The following is a 19,599-nucleotide window of genomic DNA, read 5'->3' on the forward strand; positions in this document are numbered from 1 at the left end:
ATCATCTATTGTCATTATAATCTGTAAACCAGAAGTTAAGAGATTATGTGAATTGACAAATTCACATCAAAAAAAGGGTTCCAGGGTAAAACTGTTGCAGTGAATCAACAACACTTGGTAAAAAATACATAATTTGGAGTTGAATAAGTACTTTCTAATGTACATATTAGGGTTGGTATGAAACTATAATTAAAACCTCGATAAGAGACTATTAAAATCCAAACCATATTAATGCTTGTTCTGATACCACAGCAACAATATTAGAAGTTCTAGGCACCCAACATTGGGTCATTTCTTGTTTTTGATTCCCCAAAACTGCAAGCAAAATCCTGCACACTGTCGGACTTGGACATCAAACTTTGGCAACATTTGTGCACCGAAAGTAGGAGTTTGTAGTAAACAAAAAGCTATTAATCTATCATAATGTTCTCTTACTTTGCTGGGCATGTTCCCCCCAAAGTAGCTTTAAGTCATGTATTTTTTTTAGTTGTAGGATTGGCATTTGTTGAAATATCATGGACACCAAAAAAAACTTAACCGACCTTGAATTTTTTTCTCCTTTATTGTGTACACTACTTTAGCACTGAGGAGGCCGTACAATGGTTTCTTTGTAAAACTATTTATTTTGGTTAAGTGGCCAATTACCGCTGGCCTTCCTCCAAAGGCTGAAATCTTTCTGATCTCCAGCCCGGCCGGTTTATCCGCTTTGATTCGGGCAGCTACTTCATCAACCAACAACAGAATCCACCGTTAATTAAACAGTGAAAGCAGCTTCATCCGATGGAAAATACTCTTACACTTCTGACTTGCCAATACAAATAAAAGAGTTTATTCCTTCTCTAAGGGCCGAGTCTCTGAAAGACTCTTGGCGCAGAAGAATGGGTGACTTGTGTAGCCGCTGGCCACGGTAATCATGTGATATCGCTGTCGTTTGGCTAATCTGCTTACAACCCCCTTTCTTTTTGAAACCTGATACGATAGCTCAGCCAGCTTTAGCCACACGTTAATTAATCTGCTGCACCAAAGACTCCTAATAATGCCCAAACGCCACAAACAATCGCTGTAGTCGTGCCAAGCTGTGGAAGTTTGGCCAAAGCGTTTGGTGAGGGGGCAGCTAAGTGGTACGGAGGGGGATTTGGTATTCTGGAGATACAGGACCTGGTGTGAATTTGCCAATTCTATGCATTTTGGGAATACTGAGGCTGGTCGGCTTGATTTTGGATCCAACTCTTAAAAAACGGACATCATTGTGTAGTAACATTGATAACCATGCAGCTGGTGGCCAGATGATGCTTTTCTTTTGGCTATTTGAGAGGGGAGAGGGGGAGAATTGGAAAGCAAGTGGAAGGGGGAGTCGGCTTAATCCTCTCTGTCACAGTGTCCCGCTTCGTCAGAGACAATGTCAGGCCTCCATTTTTCATTGCATCTCAACTGCCTTGCATGGCCTTCCTTCTGATTCAAACAGACGATCTTGGCTACTTGCTCTAGGTATATCTCTCTCTTAACTCTGTTGTCTGTTTCTCTTTTCCTTCTTCACTCCCTGTACTCCTCCTGTCTGTCTCAGTCTATCCGTCTATCCGTCCATCTCTCTCTCTCTCTCTCTCTCTCTCTCTCAGATGAGGCTTATCAGCCACTGAACAAACAGGCTCATTGTGTTTTTGGAGAGCAGTCAGGGCACAGACAGGAGGCTTATTTCATTGAACCTGGATAGGATATCCATTCACAGGGGAGAAGGGGGCCTGCAGGGATTCTTAATGTTAGTTGGAAAACATGGGTGATGCTGAGGGTGGAACATAGAAATCACTAATACCAGAGACACAAAGAGATAGAGAATAGCTTACACTGGGGCACAGGATGTCCTAAATTCAAAGAAAGGGAGACGGCAAAAAAGAACAATGATATCACCAAAGAGGAAAAAAGAAGATTGCGGAAAAAAAAATCACAGGTGAAACTAAGGTTGCAATGTCAGGCAAAGGTAAGGAGTCAGTTTGTGCCGTTCAATATGAGCTTAGTCACACAATCAAGAGAGATCTTTAAGTGGTTTCAAAAATCCTGCCAACCTTAAAAAAAAAAATAGCGTCTGGCATTCATCTCTCAATGTCCTTGTAGTCCCAACACAGTGAATGTGTTGCACAACAGCCAATCAAAAAAAAAAACTGCAACAAGACGGTGTAAAAGTAGAACATAACCAAACTGAGCAGAGATCCTGACCTATATACAGAAAGAGGGAGAGAGAGGAACATGGCAGGGTTTGTTTCTGAGATATCGCTGCAACCTTTGATGCGAGGCTACACCCGTTTTCCAGGACGCCAGGCATTCAAAATCAGAGCAATCAGTGTATTCAGATCCATACATTATCCATTTAAACTCATCCCAGCTGATTTTCTTTTTGCCATTACACGGGCTGTACAATACGAAATATCAAAATCTCTACAGTCACCAAAGACCATAATATTCAGATGCAGTCTGATGTCATATTCTTTGTTTGTCTTCCAGTTTTGCTGAAAGGTTATTAGTTAGACTCCCTATCAAAGAATTTTATAAGGATTTGAGATCAGCCATTGAGCCGCTGATAAGTGATTCCCCTCAGATAATAATCTTGGATTGCGGCATTAAAACTGAGATCAAATGTTCACCATTGTGGGAAAAAATGATGGGAAAGCAGCCACACATTTCTGCAATTTGAAAAACACTACTTAATAGTCAATGATGTAGTCTTCGGGTTTAAGAATTACTATGCAGGCCTATCATTCAATTTAATTCAATTTAATTTTACTTGTGCACAATGTTAAGAGCATTTCATCATTATCTACTGTTGTATTTTTCTTGAACTGTATTCCTTGTAAAGTACCTTCAAGCCATTATGAAGGGTTGCATTAATTTAAAGGAAGAATGCGCAATACCAGTGCTCAGGGAGCTCAGGAAGTGATCTGGCACCTCTCCAGCTACCAGACCAACTTCCAGATTTGGTCAGCATCGGGACTTGAACCAGCGACCCTCCAGTTCCCAGCCCAAATCCCTACAGGCTGAGTTACTGCCGCCCAAAGAATCAGCTGGTTGGCTAGACAAACCAATCATCCTAAAAACACCTCAAGTATAATATGTGCAGTGTTCACCGAAAGATATTGTTAGGAATTGTACTTTTTTTCTTCAGGCTCAAACTTCCCCTTGCGAGACAAATAAACATTCTCTTTAAGGTTCAACTTCATAATTGGCTTTCAGTCATTAAAGGACAACAGGAGCCAGGACCAGGGACTATGGATGTCTGTTTCTTATCTGCTGGTTAAACAGAAGGTGCTCGGTTGACACAGATTTGATCACACTGGCCTCTCTGGCCGTGATAACCAGTGGCCCAGCCAGCTCCTATTCAACAGAGGCAATTAGTGAGACTGCTTATCAGCAGGTCATAACAGAAGAAAAGAAAGGAAGAGTCTTTCATCGTGATCCCACACGTGTTGTACAAATTCATGGGAAAAAGGCCATTTATCATTCATTAAACCATGTGGTACTATAACCAACTCAATTCTGGGTCACAAGTACATCTTATCGTCTCATCTCAACTCTCGCACACAAAGGCAATCTGCTGTGAATGGGTTGTGTACGATTTAACCCGGCAGTGGCTACGATGGCAGAGGCTTAGCTAATGAGTGCAGGAGTGTGTTATTGTGTCGACTGGACTCACCCTCAGGGCTTCTATGACCAAGTCGCGAGCCTCCAGCTCTCCCTCCATGATACTCAGCAGGGTGAGCAGCTCCGGCTTGCTCAGGTTATCCATGTTGAACTCACATTTCTGCAACACAGAAACAATGCATCAGAATCAAGCAATAAAATAAACAGTTTGTATTCAAATTAAGGCTGAGTATTAGATCCCAACTCCCCTAATATGCAACACCCACCTTTCTGAATTTCCTAATTTAGCCATATTTGTTTGCTCCCTTGTGCAATTATGCTGGAATAAGTTTCACTGCTTGATTAGATCAGCACACTCCCTTTGGGTCCTCCTACCTCTTCCCGAAAACTTACTTTCTTTTTCAAGAAAAGTAACATGTAATCACCATAACCTAGTCATTTAAACTTCATGCTCCTTGCAAGCCTCCTTATGATTTAGGCACTTGTTTTTATAGGCTTCTAGTTCACCTATTGTAAATCATTTTTCTGTCACTATGGACTAAAACATCCACCAAAAGATGTAAAATTGCAAATGCATATCCATAATTTTATGTGAAATACAAGTTATAAATGTCAACAATCTGCTTTGACATTCTGACATTTAGCTTGCTGGCATGCTGATGTTAGCATCTGCTTCAATTCTACTTGTTCAAGTAGCTGCAAACAGGTCCGCAGGCCCAACATTTGTGAACAAAATGAGTGACATCGAATCACTATAAACTGAACATATGAGGAAATGTTTACGTGCAAAAATCAGATATATAATACAGAGAACCTCGGTGCATCTGATGCCCACATAGCTGCACATGTTCACTCTGGAGGGATCCAGGCCTTCAGGATTAAAAAAAATGCTAACATTAGGTTATTACTACAATTTAACTTCTTGCTTTTGACAAAAGGGCTATTTTTCTTACAAATATGAGTGTATTCAAATATATATATATATTTTTTTTTTTCTTATTTAAAAGTCTAAATAAAAACTTCTTACAGATCTTTAACATAAAGCTCTTCATCTAGCTGTTCCTTGATCAATGTCAAAGCCTTCAGCTCGACATCACAGCAGCATTAGACAGCTCGCTGTTAATATTCAATGTCTTGTAAAGTTCAAAGACACTGTCAATGCTGATGATTGTAACAATGAAACAAAGTAGAAGTCTGAATATATTACAAGACAAAAATGCAAACTAAGATGAACACAGCATGTTCCCATTAGCATGTTAGCACATATTGTTAGAGTTAACGACGGTCTTTCATCTTCAACTATTTGTGGCTCCAGACCTAATTTTCAGAATGAAAACTTTGGCCCAAATGAGTGGTAAATTGTTGAATATTTTCAAAGATATTTCACTTTTAAACAAAATGTTAGACCTGCAAACCATCTTCTGACCATCACAAACTTCATAACAAACCAAGACGACCACATTCATGAGACCGGGTGAAAACAAAATTACTTCAACTGCAACTTCAATGCAAGTTAACATCATCTAATGCTTCAAACAACTCATTCAACTATTATATATTTGACATGATGCTCAAACAATTGGTTATGATGCTGAAAATAAAAAAGCCTACATAAATGCATGACTTCCTTACCATCTCCAACTGGTCTCATTAAGCTCAGCTCTCAAATTAGTCTAGATGTCCCGACCTACCTCGAAGCCATTAAGATCTAATTACATTTAGCTAGGTCATTCAGCACCTATTTGGTCAGTGGCGACCGCAGGGCTAACGATTGGAGGGAGCAGATGACTGTAATTGGGAGAGACCGGACCACTTCTTGCCTCCCCACAAGTCTGCTAAAAGCTTTTTTTTCTGGTACTGATATAAAGCAAAGTGGTCACTTTTTAAAGAGGCCATGACCTCTTTGGGGTGAAGTCCATTTTATCGCCAACTTAAATATTTGTTCTAACTTTTGATAGTGTCGTCTTTGCTATGAAGAAACAGGGTAAATGTTTTTGAAGAGTAAGGTTTAAACTGGATATGACTCTTTGCCTTAGTGACTTGCGGCATTTAAAAACAATCTAATGTGTCCAATTTCTTAAATATAAAGTAAACAGGCTTTTCACAAGGCTTTAAGACACTGGCTGCCAGGATACTGTGTAGCATCCTGTATGACCAATTACTTTTGTATTTATTAAATATATTGTTGGCTAAAAGAAATGGTAAATTGATTTTGCTTTACCACCTCAAACATATCAAGCAGTCACAAAACACTTGTTCAAGATTGCTTTAGCTTTAGTTTGCTAATTGCTGATTTTATGCTACATCAAATTATACTTTTTTTTTTATTCATGATAAGACAGACCAGCAGCTTTCGTATTCTGCAAGGTCAAAACGTTTTGTCATTGGTATCAGATGGCTCTAAGAGAGTGATGTTGTTTCTGGCCTATCTTGGCACTGTTTCCAACAGTCTTTCAATAAGTACTGTCAGTGTAGGTACTTAGATTAGGAGAATGCAAAAATGATTGTTTTCATTGCCCCATTACAGTCTACTGGCATGTCTGCTGGGTGTAGCAATCTATTCTAGCAAATCACAAACTTTTTAATACCTACTACTCATGTTTTAGACTGATATTTTAATGACTTGTTTTTTTACTCGTCTTGTTCCTTTTAATGTTCTTCTCTGAACTCTGTAAAGCACTTTGATTTGCATGAATGATGCTTTAAGATAAATCTGCCATCGTCTGCCTTACTCATCTTGACCACAAATGTGTTAAATGTTTAAATTGAGCCCAGGTTTAGTACAACTGGAATTCCCCTCAAAAGATGTGAAGTTCAACAGTAAGCCAGGGTGTAGTTTTCTCAAGGAATCCTAATTCTGGGACAATACAGCGAGTCACTTCAGATGATGTCTCAGGGGGAAGGGGGATATTTTTCCCCTGCTTACATCCCTCAACTTCATGACATCATCTAGAAAGTCCACATTGAAAAGGACAGTGTCAAGTTGTTAGGAAGCCTTGAAAGGGGTTTTACATGTCTTAGGCAGAGCAGAAGCAAGGAATGTGTGTGACATTCTTGGCTGTCTGTCTAATATATATGCACATACAAATAGGTACAAAAAGGTAAAAACGGAGCACACTAACAGGAGATATTCCAATTACCATGTCGGCATCTACTGTAGCCATGTGCTGAGACATCCAACTGCATTACCAATGTCTGGAAGCTTTTCACCAGGCTGTTTTTTCAATAAAACCTTAATAGACCACAGACAGGAGAGGCAAATGGAGGAAGCGTGGAGCGACTCGGGCCTGTGGTGCACATCAGTCGGATTGCTACCTGCTCATTCTGGTGCCATTCACTTTGTCGGCCGGCCATTTAGATCTGATTTACAAGCAGATATCAAAACCTCAGCCAAGATTTTCCATTTCATCAAAGAGCCGCACATCTCCAGAGGTCAGTCGCACAGAATATGACTTTGAACAGAGCGATGCGAGACTACTCCGAGCTGCTGCCTTCTATGTGTCCTTTAATACTCTCCTGAGACGTTGTTTGTTTCACTATGAGGGGGGAAAGTTCATGTTCAAACAATGGGAGCAGAGGAGGAAAATACATATGGATAGTGTCTTTTTTCAAGGTTTAGATAGATAGAAAGATATTTAAGCCAAGAAAGGTGCTGAAGAATCCGACATCTGTGGTTTTTATTTTACACACCAATTGGGTCTGCTCACTCTGATATGCACCACCCTCTTATTTCTGAGAACAAGGAGCTGGAAAGTCTTACGTCAATCACACGTTTCTCTTAAGTCAAACCATGTTTTTTCACTCTGAAGTCATACTGCCAGCCAGGGAATAAAAGCAGGAGAGATTCCAGTGGATTGATTCATTTGCATCAAGCGGTCCAATCGATCTCTGAGGCCCTTTTCTTTCCCCCGGCAGCATTTTCACCACTCAGAGAATTGGAGCCCTGATAGACAGCAACCCTGAGCCATACTGTCCTGTCATGGGGGGGGGGGGGGGGGGTGGGGCTGTGAGTGCCGGTGGTGAGGGGTATGTGAGGTGAGTTGAGGTGAGGTGAGATTTCTGCACAGTGAGCAGGTGAGGAAAGAGAAGGCTAATTTGTTCCACGAGCCGTGTGCCGTGCGCCAAGGGCACGAGCAGCCGGGCCGACACTCTGAGGCCTCGCTGTTAGCTGTGAGCCCCGGCCCACTTAATAAAGCCTGTGTCATTTCACTCGGAGCCACAAGGGAGAGGAACTGCTCGCTCCGTGCAACTTCCTCCACTCTTATGCTGGCAAAAAGGCTTTATCCCACAGACTCATGTCGTGTTGCTGCGAGCACAGAACTGTGTGATATGACAGCCTGGAAAAAGGAGTCTGTGAGAGGTTGCCAACGGTTACGAGGAAAATCGAACAATTTTTGGAGGAATCAAAGTGAATTAAAGAGTCAGTTAAACTCTATTAATATGAAATGGATCGTCTCGTTTTGATCAATTATGCGGACATGTTTTATTTAATTGATCAGTATTTTCACACCAAAAAAAAAAGATGAGCAGCAAATCCTCTTGATTGTGAAGCTTATCGGAGGAAAGCGTATAAGGCAACTTGTGAAACTATACATACATACATACTACACTGAAGGGATGATGGTGATGGTAATGAAGACACAGCAACCATTGACCACGTTGGATTACATTTAAAGGTGCACTGTGTAGTTTTGATAGGTTAATGTGAAAGTTGGAGAAGTGTACATATTCTGTGGTACATGTTCATAACTCCATACACAAACTGTCCTCAGAGGAAAAATTGGTCCCTGCATCACTGTTTGAAGATAGATTGCTACATGAGAAGTTATGGTGTGTTACAGTTACAGTGAAACCGTATCTCTCCTGGTAGCTTTTTTGCTCCAAACAGTGTTCCAGGGACCCAATTTTTTTTTCCTTTGAATAAGTTTGTGAATTCAGTTCAGAAAATATAGTATCGAATTGTTTCACTTCTCCAACTTTAAAATTTTACAACCAAAACAACGTAGTGCACCTTTAAAGATTTCCTTTCAAAATTGGTTTCACCGACCTATTCACACTTATTCACACACTGATGGAAGAGGCTGCTATGTAGCAGTGGGAGCAATTTAGGCCTAATGTGCCCAAGAACACATGGTCATATGGCTGCAGGAGCTTGGGATGAAACCCAAAACCTTCGGGTTGAAAGACAACCGACTCAACTGCCAATGCATCTGGTTCGTCCAATGTATCTGTGGTGTCCATGTCAAATAAAGTCTTTCCATCTATCTCCACCAATGTGACACAGCCTCCCGGAAAGTCTTCCCTGCAGGGTGATATAAACATCGTCATCCCCAAAACCACTTGTTAGGAATTTTACTGAATATTTCTGCACTATGAGAATTTGGGGATTTATGTTTTCAGGAGTTCTGTTGATAAAACAACCATCTGACTAAAATGTTAAAATAATGTCAGATTAAAAAAATAACTAAGGCACTGTTTTGTCAAAGTCCAGGGTAGTACAACACTCAGAGACTGGAGAGGAACCAAAACTCTTCAGACCGAAGTGCCCACATGCTCAGGGATCAGTTATACCAAACCAGATACCTGGTTGAGTTCACAGAATTAATACCGGCACTGATACCAACCCACTGAACCTGTACAACTCTAGCTGGGAGCACAACAAACAAAACTCAATTCTACTATTGTTAGACTTAGACGGCCACATACATCTCACAGACATCTGTACTTCAACATTTGTTCAGCATGGTATAAAAGGAAGGGAGGTAAAGTTGATAAGCTCCTTAACAGTTTGTACTTAATACTCTCCTGTGACCTATCCAACTTGTTTACAGGGTCATTTGAACCCCCGCTGAATCAGAAGACAGAAATTTTGTTGTCAGGAAGAAGAAGCGATGGCATGACAGCTACTCGTGTTAATGGCCCTTCTCCAACATAGCCGCCGCATATTCCACACAACCACTGGTGAACACTCTCAGGTTTCATGACACAATAGTCTTAGCAGACATTAGGGCAAATGTTTGGAAGCTACCAAAGAGATCTTATTGTATAGTTAAAATAATCATCTGTACCCTGATGAGAACATGTTACACCAAGTCTTCATTTTTAGAGAATAAAGAACATAACTAATCGGAGAATCAGACCAGCTCTACCAAACCCACAATAGCCAGCAAGAAAAGTGTTCTTCTATCCTGTCTGTAGCTGTAAACTTTCATTAGATTTTTTTGCCACAGGTTATCAGATAGCTTTCAGTTACAGGTGGTTATTTAAGCCTTAAGTAACTTCCACATGTTGAAAGCTAAGTCCAAACCCAAGTAAACAGATTCCAATGGATTCAGATTTTACACCAGATATGATGTCCGCCAACAACAACTTTGTCTGATCTGTTCTGACTTGTGATCTGAATGAACTTGTGACCTTGATCTGAATCTTATCTTTTAAAAAAATTACAAAAAAATTAAAGACTGTAGGTCTGCCCATGGATTTCCTAGTCGATAGGGTCGTTAGTCATCGGTCAACTAGTCGTTGCATATTTTCAGAATGAACTTAAACACGCTTTTACTTTTATGAAACAACAGCATTCTTAAAAGAGATGTCTCTATATGAACTACAAACTAAACCAGACCATAAGCGGCAAGATTGACCACATCTGAACAGTTATTTGTAAGTCATGTCAAGGAAGCTGATTCCAGTGAGGCAATTAATAGCGTGTATCCTGGAAAAGCCTTTGTTAGCATTCTGCAGTACGTGAAGAAATTAGGTTAACTGCTTTGTCCCAAAGTTGTTTCACATATCTACATAAATAAACTTTAGGGGAATTCACTTTTTTTTGTGTGTGTTTCAGGTTTGAAAGTAATCTTGTATCGTGGAGGGGTTTGGCAGTATTTTGAGGTAACGTTGTATGTAGGCCGTGTCAGGTAACCATTTGAACGAAGCATTGCATAACCCCATTTAGCACAGGCACATGGATGATAACCTGCTAGGAGGACCAAAGGCTGGTGGTGCTAGAACTGCTAATGTTAGCGAAACACTTTTGGAAACCAATCTGACATTAAACAAGTCAACTAGCCTAAATTTAAGTTTGTGTTTAATAGACTTCAAAATAAGATGCCCAGGAACACTCAGAACACACAGGAACGTAGTCAAGTTAATTCTTTTTCTTGGCTGTTTGGCCAACTATTGGCAAATAGAGGAAAGACCTATAAAACAACCTAAATAAGACAGTGACTGTTTCCCTGAAGTATTACCAAAAATAGTTGTGGAAATGCTGCGTGCCACACAAACATAAATTCTGGTAAGTGGGTGGGAGGTGACCAGCAGAGTCCCTCTCATTGACCTCTGACTCCTTTTCTTGACCAGGAGGACCGGTCCTTAAGAGTCCTCACAAATGACAAACTTCCCCCACCTCAGGCCAACAACACAGAGTCTGACAGGGCTAAGCAAAGAGCAAAGTGCTTTATTTAACCACAGCAGGCATGATGGTGGAGGGGGAAGGAGGAGTAGGGGGTGGGGACGAAAGCGGAAGCCCCCTTTCGTTGGCTGAATCCTTTGGAAGGAAGAGTGCGCTTGGCAGAGCGGCGGGCAAGCTGAGGAGGCTGCCCGGCTCCCATGTCTCTGGAGCACCTGTTCACCTCGACGCTAAATGTAAAGTAGCCCTGAGGCAGTTCTGAGCGCGCTCAGAGACGGGGGGGTGGGGGGGTGGGGAGGGAGGAGGAGGCTGACACGGTACTCCCAGCTATGCCAGCTGAGTCACTGAAATTAAGACCAATTTAGAAAGGTGTCTGGTGAACAGGGCCCCCACCCCCCTTTCCTCTGCCCTCCATCCACCCCCGCAGCTTTTCTCCCGCTTCTCTCTCTTTTTTCTACTTTTCCTCTCCTCAACTCGCCCCCAACTCAACACCCACACTACCACCCACCCACCCACCTCAGGGACAGTGGCTGCTTTTGCGATTGCAGAAACTCCACACATTTGCACTGGCCTACCTCAGTCTTCCACCTGACTCTCCAAAGAACTGCTGTTTGGTATTTTACTGAATGGTTCACAAAGGTTAAGTTCAGTAAAACTGAAAAATTCACGCGGGAAAGGCATCGATGCCCATTTTTTGCATTTGATGGCAGGTCGATAACAACAGTCTGACAGGTTGTATCTCAGAGACGGGGCAACGGATTGATCAATTTGCACAAAGACGTAACATGATGCTGTCTGGGCACTTCCAGAATCCTGCAACCTGCAGAAGGGCAAGTGAGAAAAATCACAACCAGGTGTGTGTAAACGGCTGAAGCTCAACCCTAGTTAGGGACTACTTGAAAGAAATTTTTCGTCTTGCTTCACTTCTCTTCAGTCCTGTGGTCTTACAGGCAGTGTAGACCTGAGGAGACACACTCACAGCTTTTGTAAAGGCAACTGCTGTCACAAACTATGGAAACCCTTAAGGACTCCTGGATTGATAATCCATTTTTTATTGGTACACTCAGTGTTGGCCAGGTGAATACTATATTAGAAAACAATGAGAAAGGTGGACTGTGATATTTTCAGGTAACATTTCAACCTCTCGACTCCATAAATCTAATAGTTTTCTGCATTCGCCTAACTGAGCTATCCTGCAGTCAGCCAGACAACTCGCTTTCCGTCTCTGCGTATTACCCATTTAATGTAGAGTAGAGCTACAACCTGTGTATCCTGTGACGATTTCTCTTCGATACAGACGCAGGATAATGTTACAGCGGCAGCATGAACGCTCAAGGCAGCCGGCAGAGCCAAACAAAAGAATTTACAGGCATGCTCATGTTGAAGAAGACTCGCTATTCTCCCAGTTTGAGAGTATTTCCGAGTCATTTATCACCCCCCAATTGAAACACGAACCCCTTGTTTTTCTCCAGACACCGTCGCGAGGCTCCCTCTGGCCACCGCTGTTGCTTCGCGAGCGCTGTGTCACATAGATGCGCACTGCATTTCTCCCTCTTTTCCTCGTGACTGCTCAAAAGCCTCGAAGTTAAAACAAAAAAAAAAAAAAAAAAGAAAGGAAAAACACCCGTTCAGGTTTGGTATTGTACTAAATCCTCTTGTCTTACCGTGTCGACACTTCCAAGCACGGCGGTTGCCAGTGTTTGTACCGGAGGAGGCTGCTCCCCGCTGGCTCCCTCCGACGCCATCTTCGTACTGTAGCGGTCTGCTGGACTGAGGGCGCATCCGGCACACTTTAACTATTGCGCTGCTGAATGCGAATCACGCCACGCGCGGCCATTTGAAAGAAAGAGAGGGGTAAGGTTTGGCAAAAATTGAAGGAATTGTGAAGAGGGGGGAGAGAGGACGACAGGTCTCCGCCGTGGAAACGAGCCGACAGCCGAGTGTGTGCGGGCTGCTGCGGGGGAGGGAGGAGGGAGGAGGGCAGTCCTGTAGGCGTGGTGCACCGTGCGGCCGACCGACGCGTAAAATCCAGATGCGAGGTCCCGGTGCGCTCCCAACTGGAAAGGAGGTGCGTCCCTACAGGCTGATTGACAACAGCATTTGTCGGCCTTTCCAGCTACAATATTTAGTCTGTGACTAGTAACAACTGAGGCTCTGGGACCGGTACAGCAATGACATGACAAAGGTGAATAAAGAGATTGAAAACTAGTCTTTCTTTCTTCTTTGCAGGTCATTGTGTTTGACAGTTGATATTCAAAATTGTCATTTAGACAAAAATCCCAATGTTAATCTGACATTATGCTGTGGGTTTAAATCTCTCAGCTCTTTTTTATCCCAGAAAAACAAGGACCGGGGCCTTTGCAGCTCCCATATGTGACATTTAGGATTAGTGGAGGCTGATCCAGCCTGGTCACCCAGAATGAGGTACTTAAGTCCACAAATGTGGGTCAAATGTTGCAAGATTGACATCCACTGGTTACAATGAGAGATTGTAATCATTCTGATTTATGGGATGTGTAGTTTTCCCCCACTTTTTATTCCAAGAAATAGAATAAAATAGAATTGCTTTATTGATCCCAAACTGGGAAATTGTGGAAATCACTGTATCATTGTGTTTTTCTCTGAATTTGATAATCGACCTTTCCGATGTTTGATAAAACCCCTTTTCTTTTGTGCTGGATAGACATGTAAGTCTTCATTTATTAAGTTGAAGGGCAAAGCTGTTACAACATAGGCTGCACAATTGTTGCAGATGATGGGAAAAAAAGAAGACACACAAAATTGTTGAAATAAACCTGTAATTGTCACTTTAACTGAAAACATAAAATAAAAAAAAATGAGTCCACAGTGCTTTAAGGGATATATACCTTGATACCCCCCCCCCCACACACACACACACACACACACACACACACACACACACACACACACACACACACACACACACACACAGAGGGCTGTAACTGGTTCCTGTTTCAGATGTGTACTGTTGTATTTCCCACAGGCATCTTTTTTTTCTCCTACTGTTTTGTCATGAGTCAAATCCCAGACTCGTGTTTAAACTTGGGGCAAATCAGCGGATATGGTGCTGTCATGTGGAGATAATCTCTCCCACCACTGGAAAGGAATCTAGTCATTAGTCTGTAGTTATTGTGGGCTCATGATATGTGGCTTGGACAAAACATTAGCCGATCGAAACGGCGTTGTTTTCTTATGGACACGGTAATCCCATGGACATTGAAATCACTGTAACATTTCAGAATAAAAATGTAAATTTTTCACGTTTTTCCGTGGGTGTGCATGGCAAGCTCCGGGCTGGATGGACTACTTCATGCCCAAATATATAAAAAATATTTTTTTCAACACCTTCATCAATCAACCAAAAACTCACTGAGAAATGATCAAGTTTAGCTTTGAACACCTACCTTAGCTTTCAACCTTCACATTTGGCTGAGTTGTCTGCATGTTGATCCAGGCCGAACTGTTCTCAAGTATCAGGTGCGGTGACACCTGATTGACACTTTTATTTTCTCTACCTGCCCCATCCTGTTCACACAGCCACTGGGCTGAAGCCAACTGTGACAGTCATGACAGATGCTCATGCACACAGATAGAGGGAATGTGATGAATGGCTACAGTATGTGTAAATCTCTAATCCACCTACTTTTATCTTTGAACTAATGGTGAAAGGTGCAGTATGCAGGGGAAAAACTATAGAAAATCAACATTCACTACTTGATACAAGGACAGGGCTCTGGAGTTTGTTATGATAAAAAGGTTGAGATCCCGTAGGAGAGAAAAATAGGACCAATGCAAAAGTGCCAGAAAATGCAGTTCCTTCAATGGCCATTTGAGGCTCTCCCCAAAAGCGAGTCAATCCCAGTTAAACCCTATGATAAACTGCCAAACTTTCCAGCAGAAATAAACATGTTCAGAGTGTGCTTTAATAAACTGTTTAAGTTTGTAAATGGTACAAAACAAAACTGGTACAAACTGGTATATTATCCCAGGTTTATTGAGAATGTTGTTTGAGTGACAGCTCGGTACACACATTGTTTGCTCGGTGTCACCTCAGATAGTTCAGTCACTAAAACTCAACCCTTTCTGAAGTGTTGATGCCTGATTCTTATATTGTTTATTCATATATACGCATTAAGTATTCTGCATTAGCCATACAGCAAACGTGTCACTTTCCCACCATAAAATAGTAGTTTAAAAGTTGATCAACGTACAACAACTTTCAAAAGGAGAGAATGATGCGTCTCTCCCATTTCCACAAATCGGCCCATGTCGCCTGCTTATAGCACTTTGTAAGTTTGGTAGCGGGCCGAGGTCATCCCACAAGAAGTGCGTGTGATCTTACTGCTGTGCTTACTGTTCAATAAAATGGCTGAGGCTACGAGACAGAAGAGGACGGAGACGGATGACGCTAAGGAGAGAAAAATGGAGAGTGACCGAACAATAATAATAATAACTTTATTTATATAGCACCTTTTAAAAACACAGGTTTACAAAGTGCTTTGACAAACAGCAAAAACAAGAACAAAGCAAACTAAACCAAACACAGAAAAACATTAACAACAGTAAGAATATAACAGATGCAAAATACCAAAAATAATTAAATACAATTCAACAGAAAAGAACCCAAAGTGCACGATACACAACCAGACATATATAACCCGACCATCACAAGAACCATTATAAGAACCATCATAAGAAACCATCATAAGAACCCAGGAACACAAGAACCCAACAACACGAGCTGAGACCAAGAGGACCAAAGATTTAGAAAGATGTAAGAAACTAAGAGATAAAAGCAAATAAAAAGCAATGAGAAGGTAAGCGCAGTAAAAGAAATAAAAACAAGTGGTTAAAGGATCAAAAAACTCAAAACTATAATATTAATAAAAATAAAAATTAACTATAAATACGAAACATAAATAGACAAAGTAAGTAAGATAAGAAATTACCAAGTTAAAACACAAGAGAAGATTAAGATATGAGCATAAATACGAGATAAGACCATAAATAAAAGAACAGTAAGAAGTAAAAGAAGATAAAAATAGTAAAACCAGTAAGAAAAGACATTAAGAAGACGCGAACAAGAAGCTGAGTGTACATCCCTGCAGATATTACATTACAGATTTCTAGCTTTGCTTTCTGGATGTTATCTCTAGGAAATCAGAAAAAAAAACCTACTTAAATAGACAGGTTACGATGTGCATAGAAATGGAAAATGGACCATGAACTGCACTGACCACTCAAGGCCCTTAACTCTTCAAGCTTTACTGTTTTCTCTACATTGGCCGCTTTTTAGGTTTCAATATCTCGCACATGCAGACTAATGGAACTAAAGAATCAAGATTAATTCCCTCAGCGTGTAAATAGGTCATTGATAGATGACCCATATAAAATGTGTGCAGGGTCCAACTAGCAGGCACCAGCTCTGAGTTGAAATGAGGGCCATCAGAGGAGGACTGGGAGAAAGTGGTGCAAGAAGAGAAGATGGGACAGACACTGATGTATGGGAGCTGGAGTCGGGGACAGCAGTCTCAGTCCTGTGGAAATACTTGGCTCATATTAACTTGCTCATTGTTGGGACACACAGCAGGCATAATGACTCCCTTTCTGGGAGTGAGGGCACAGTGGACTGAGAGGGCAGCCGGGCGTCCAGTCCGCCATCACTGGGTCCTGTGTGCTGAGGCTCTGAAGCCCCGTCTGCCAGCATGCAGACAAGAAAGAAATAAAGAGGGTGAGACAGCGAGCTCTGAATCTCGTATCCTGGCCGCAGATTCAAATAGGAGGACATGGAAGGGCTCGATGGTGACTTTGCTGGCAGACGGGGAGGAAGTGGAACGAGGAGGAAGCGGAGGCAAGCCTGGATCTGGGCCACATCTTCGTCTGATTGTCCCTGAGGGGCTGCCAGGAGCAGAACCAGACCCCTGTTCAGTCATCATCCCTGCTGATCTGCTCTGTCCTCTTCCTCTCTGAGCTCTATTTATCCCCCTCCACATTTAGCTCGATGTCTTTCCCTCACTCTCTCCCTCACACAGCCTCTCTCTGTCTAACAAGGATCCCGTGGCTGTGGAGTGCAGGCAGCAGGTGCTTCTTCTAAATCCTACTTTTGTCCCAACTTCAAGGTTGGGACTGTCTAGAAAGCAAAGGTACAAATCTTTTTGTATTCATTTTGTTTTTCAGGTTTCAATGACAGTGATGAAGTTTGCCCTCGTGTCCACTTAGTTGAGAAATATCTTTACTTTACTTTTTGTGCTTCACCGTGCAGAATAATGTATAGCAGAGTCTTCTTTGTCGGTAGAAGAAGTGGATGTAACCATTGAGAAGTCAACAATTTGTTTGATCACCAGATTGGCATTTTAAACGTGGTCATCTTGGTTTTTCAGGGACATGAGTTACCATATTTGGGTGAATAGCTTGATACAAAGGTTACCGTGGTATAGACTTGTCAATTACAAGCTAGTCACGACCTAAAGCCGATAGCATTTTTTGGTATATTTTCTTTTCTAAAAAAAGGACCATAATTCACAAAAGAAGTCTTCTATCCTGACATCATAAATACATGAGGAAAATGTTTAATGAGTTGATATATCAGTTTAGAGTTGGGGTCATTTTCCAATGTAGCATCTTGTGCAATAACTCACTTGTGTGAGGCAAATTTTGCCCTCACGTACTGATCACGCAATTAGTTTTTTCTCCTAACCTGTTGTCATTGTCTTTGTTAAATGTTCATCAATAAAAAGGGAAATTGTTATTTTAAGGTAAAATAGTTGTGTACTGCTCCTTTAAACTGTGCCTTTTGAAACCTGTATTGTTGCAAAGTTTTTCCTTATTATGTATTATGTGTTATAACTTATTTTATTATTTAAACAACTTCTGGAGTTATTTCTCATTTTGTTTTTTCTCCTTATTTTTTCTATCACTCTCATACTTTTTCTTTTACCTAACTGACTGAAACAATTTTTTTTTTTTTTTTTACAAAAATATATAGTGTTCTTAAGGACATTTTTGAGCTTCTCATTTATTTAGTAAATCCCAAAAGAGTAATTGTGTACTCTATATTTTATGTTTCCATCCAACCAGTTGAGGCTGATGGCTGTCCATCCATCAGTCTGGTTCTGCTCGAGGTTTCTGCTCTTCAGTACCATATAATGAACATTACTTGTTGCTGCTATCGCCCTGTCCTCGCTCATGTTAGACTTCTTCTGGTTTCTGTAAAATAAATGACTAAGAGCCAATCTCGCTCCCCTATAGTTTAGACAGTATGTAAAGATAACTATTGATGTAATTTTGGGGTTTATAAAAAATATGTTGACTCATTGATTGATTTTCATTAACAAAAAGTCATAAAATCTTTTTCTTTGCAACATCTATAGAACATAATATACACGACTATATAGTTCACTTCAAGAAGTCCGACCTTTAAGTGCTGCTTTAATGAATCTTTAATGTGAATCCACTTTAAGGTTTTATAGCAGCCTTACTAAATAAACATATACTTTGACATTTTATCCTTTGAGCGAAGTTTGCTGCTGATTTTTATTTTCATTCAAGTGAAGCAATAATTGAGTATTTTTGCATAATGTTGTGCTTCGTCCACAAATAAAACTCCACCACTGCTTTTAGTTAAACCACTTTCTTGTTATTGGATATTTTATGTTACATGTTTTCTGTTCACTTTGAAGAATTGGGACTTTTCATGTGTACACATAAACTGTACATCTTGCATGTCAGTGGGATTGAGAACATTGCATTGTACTTAACTCACAGACACTCTGCTTGTCAGGAAGTCTTTTTATTACCACAGAACAAACCTCTTTGGGATTTGAAGAATTAGTGGCACACACCCACCACAATGCACAATGCACCGAGGAATCTGTTTCTGTGTGTCCTTCTCTGAGACACCTATTGTGTGCACATCTCAGAGGAATGATCAGAATGCACACTGATGTAGTTTCACCTTCATTGCGCTAGCTCAAAAAAAAGAAAATGATGCTAAACATTTTAAGAATTGAACATGCCAGGACCGGTTGTCTAGTGGTTGGTGCGTGCACCCCATGTACGGAGGCTGTGGCCTTCAGGGTGGGTGGCCCGGGTTTGAACCCGAACCTGTGGCTCCTTCCCGCACGTCATTACCCGCGCTCTCTCCCTTAAGAATGTTAGATGCTGCAAAAATTAAAGACATAAACTGAGAAAAATGTGGAAAAAAAGATTTTGGTTCCTTGTATATGTGTGAAGAAAATCCAGGCTCTGCTCTTTGGGTTCATGCCCGTCACATATTCACTGCCCCACCCAGTTCAACCCGTGTGGTTAAGGTCACGACCCTGATACTTGGCACCCAGCGTCGTAGAAAACGAGAGTCTTGTTTAAAAACCTGCCCCGTCTTCTGATGCCAGGATGAGTCATCCAGAAACTTGAAGACTTCAGCGCTGCATGGAGCTGTCATCCCCTCCAGTGCATTTACCCCCCTGAACGCTCCAGTCGACATGTTCTGGCAAAGTGTCACCCTGATTTAACATCAACAGCCGTGTGGATGTGGGGTTTTCATT

The 19,599-nt window shown here is 41.4% G+C and overlaps 1 protein-coding gene across 1 annotated transcript in view; it reads right to left on the minus strand.

The window, feature by feature from the left end:
- Nucleotides 1–13,020, minus strand: part of cttnbp2 (cortactin binding protein 2) — a 101,073-nt gene extending 88,053 nt beyond the window's left edge. The window contains exons 1-2 of the mRNA XM_020637200.3: nucleotides 12,700–13,020; nucleotides 3,683–3,790 (exon numbers count right to left, since the gene is read on the minus strand). Coding sequence (XP_020492856.2) covers nucleotides 3,683–3,790; nucleotides 12,700–12,780 — 189 coding nt within the window. The 5' untranslated portion in view covers nucleotides 12,781–13,020. The remainder of the gene's footprint in view (nucleotides 1–3,682; nucleotides 3,791–12,699) is intronic.
- Between the last annotated feature and the right edge of the window lie 6,579 nt (nucleotides 13,021–19,599).

Source organism: Labrus bergylta, chromosome 7 (assembly GCF_963930695.1).
Source record: "Labrus bergylta chromosome 7, fLabBer1.1, whole genome shotgun sequence".
NCBI lineage: Eukaryota > Metazoa > Chordata > Actinopteri > Labriformes > Labridae > Labrus > Labrus bergylta.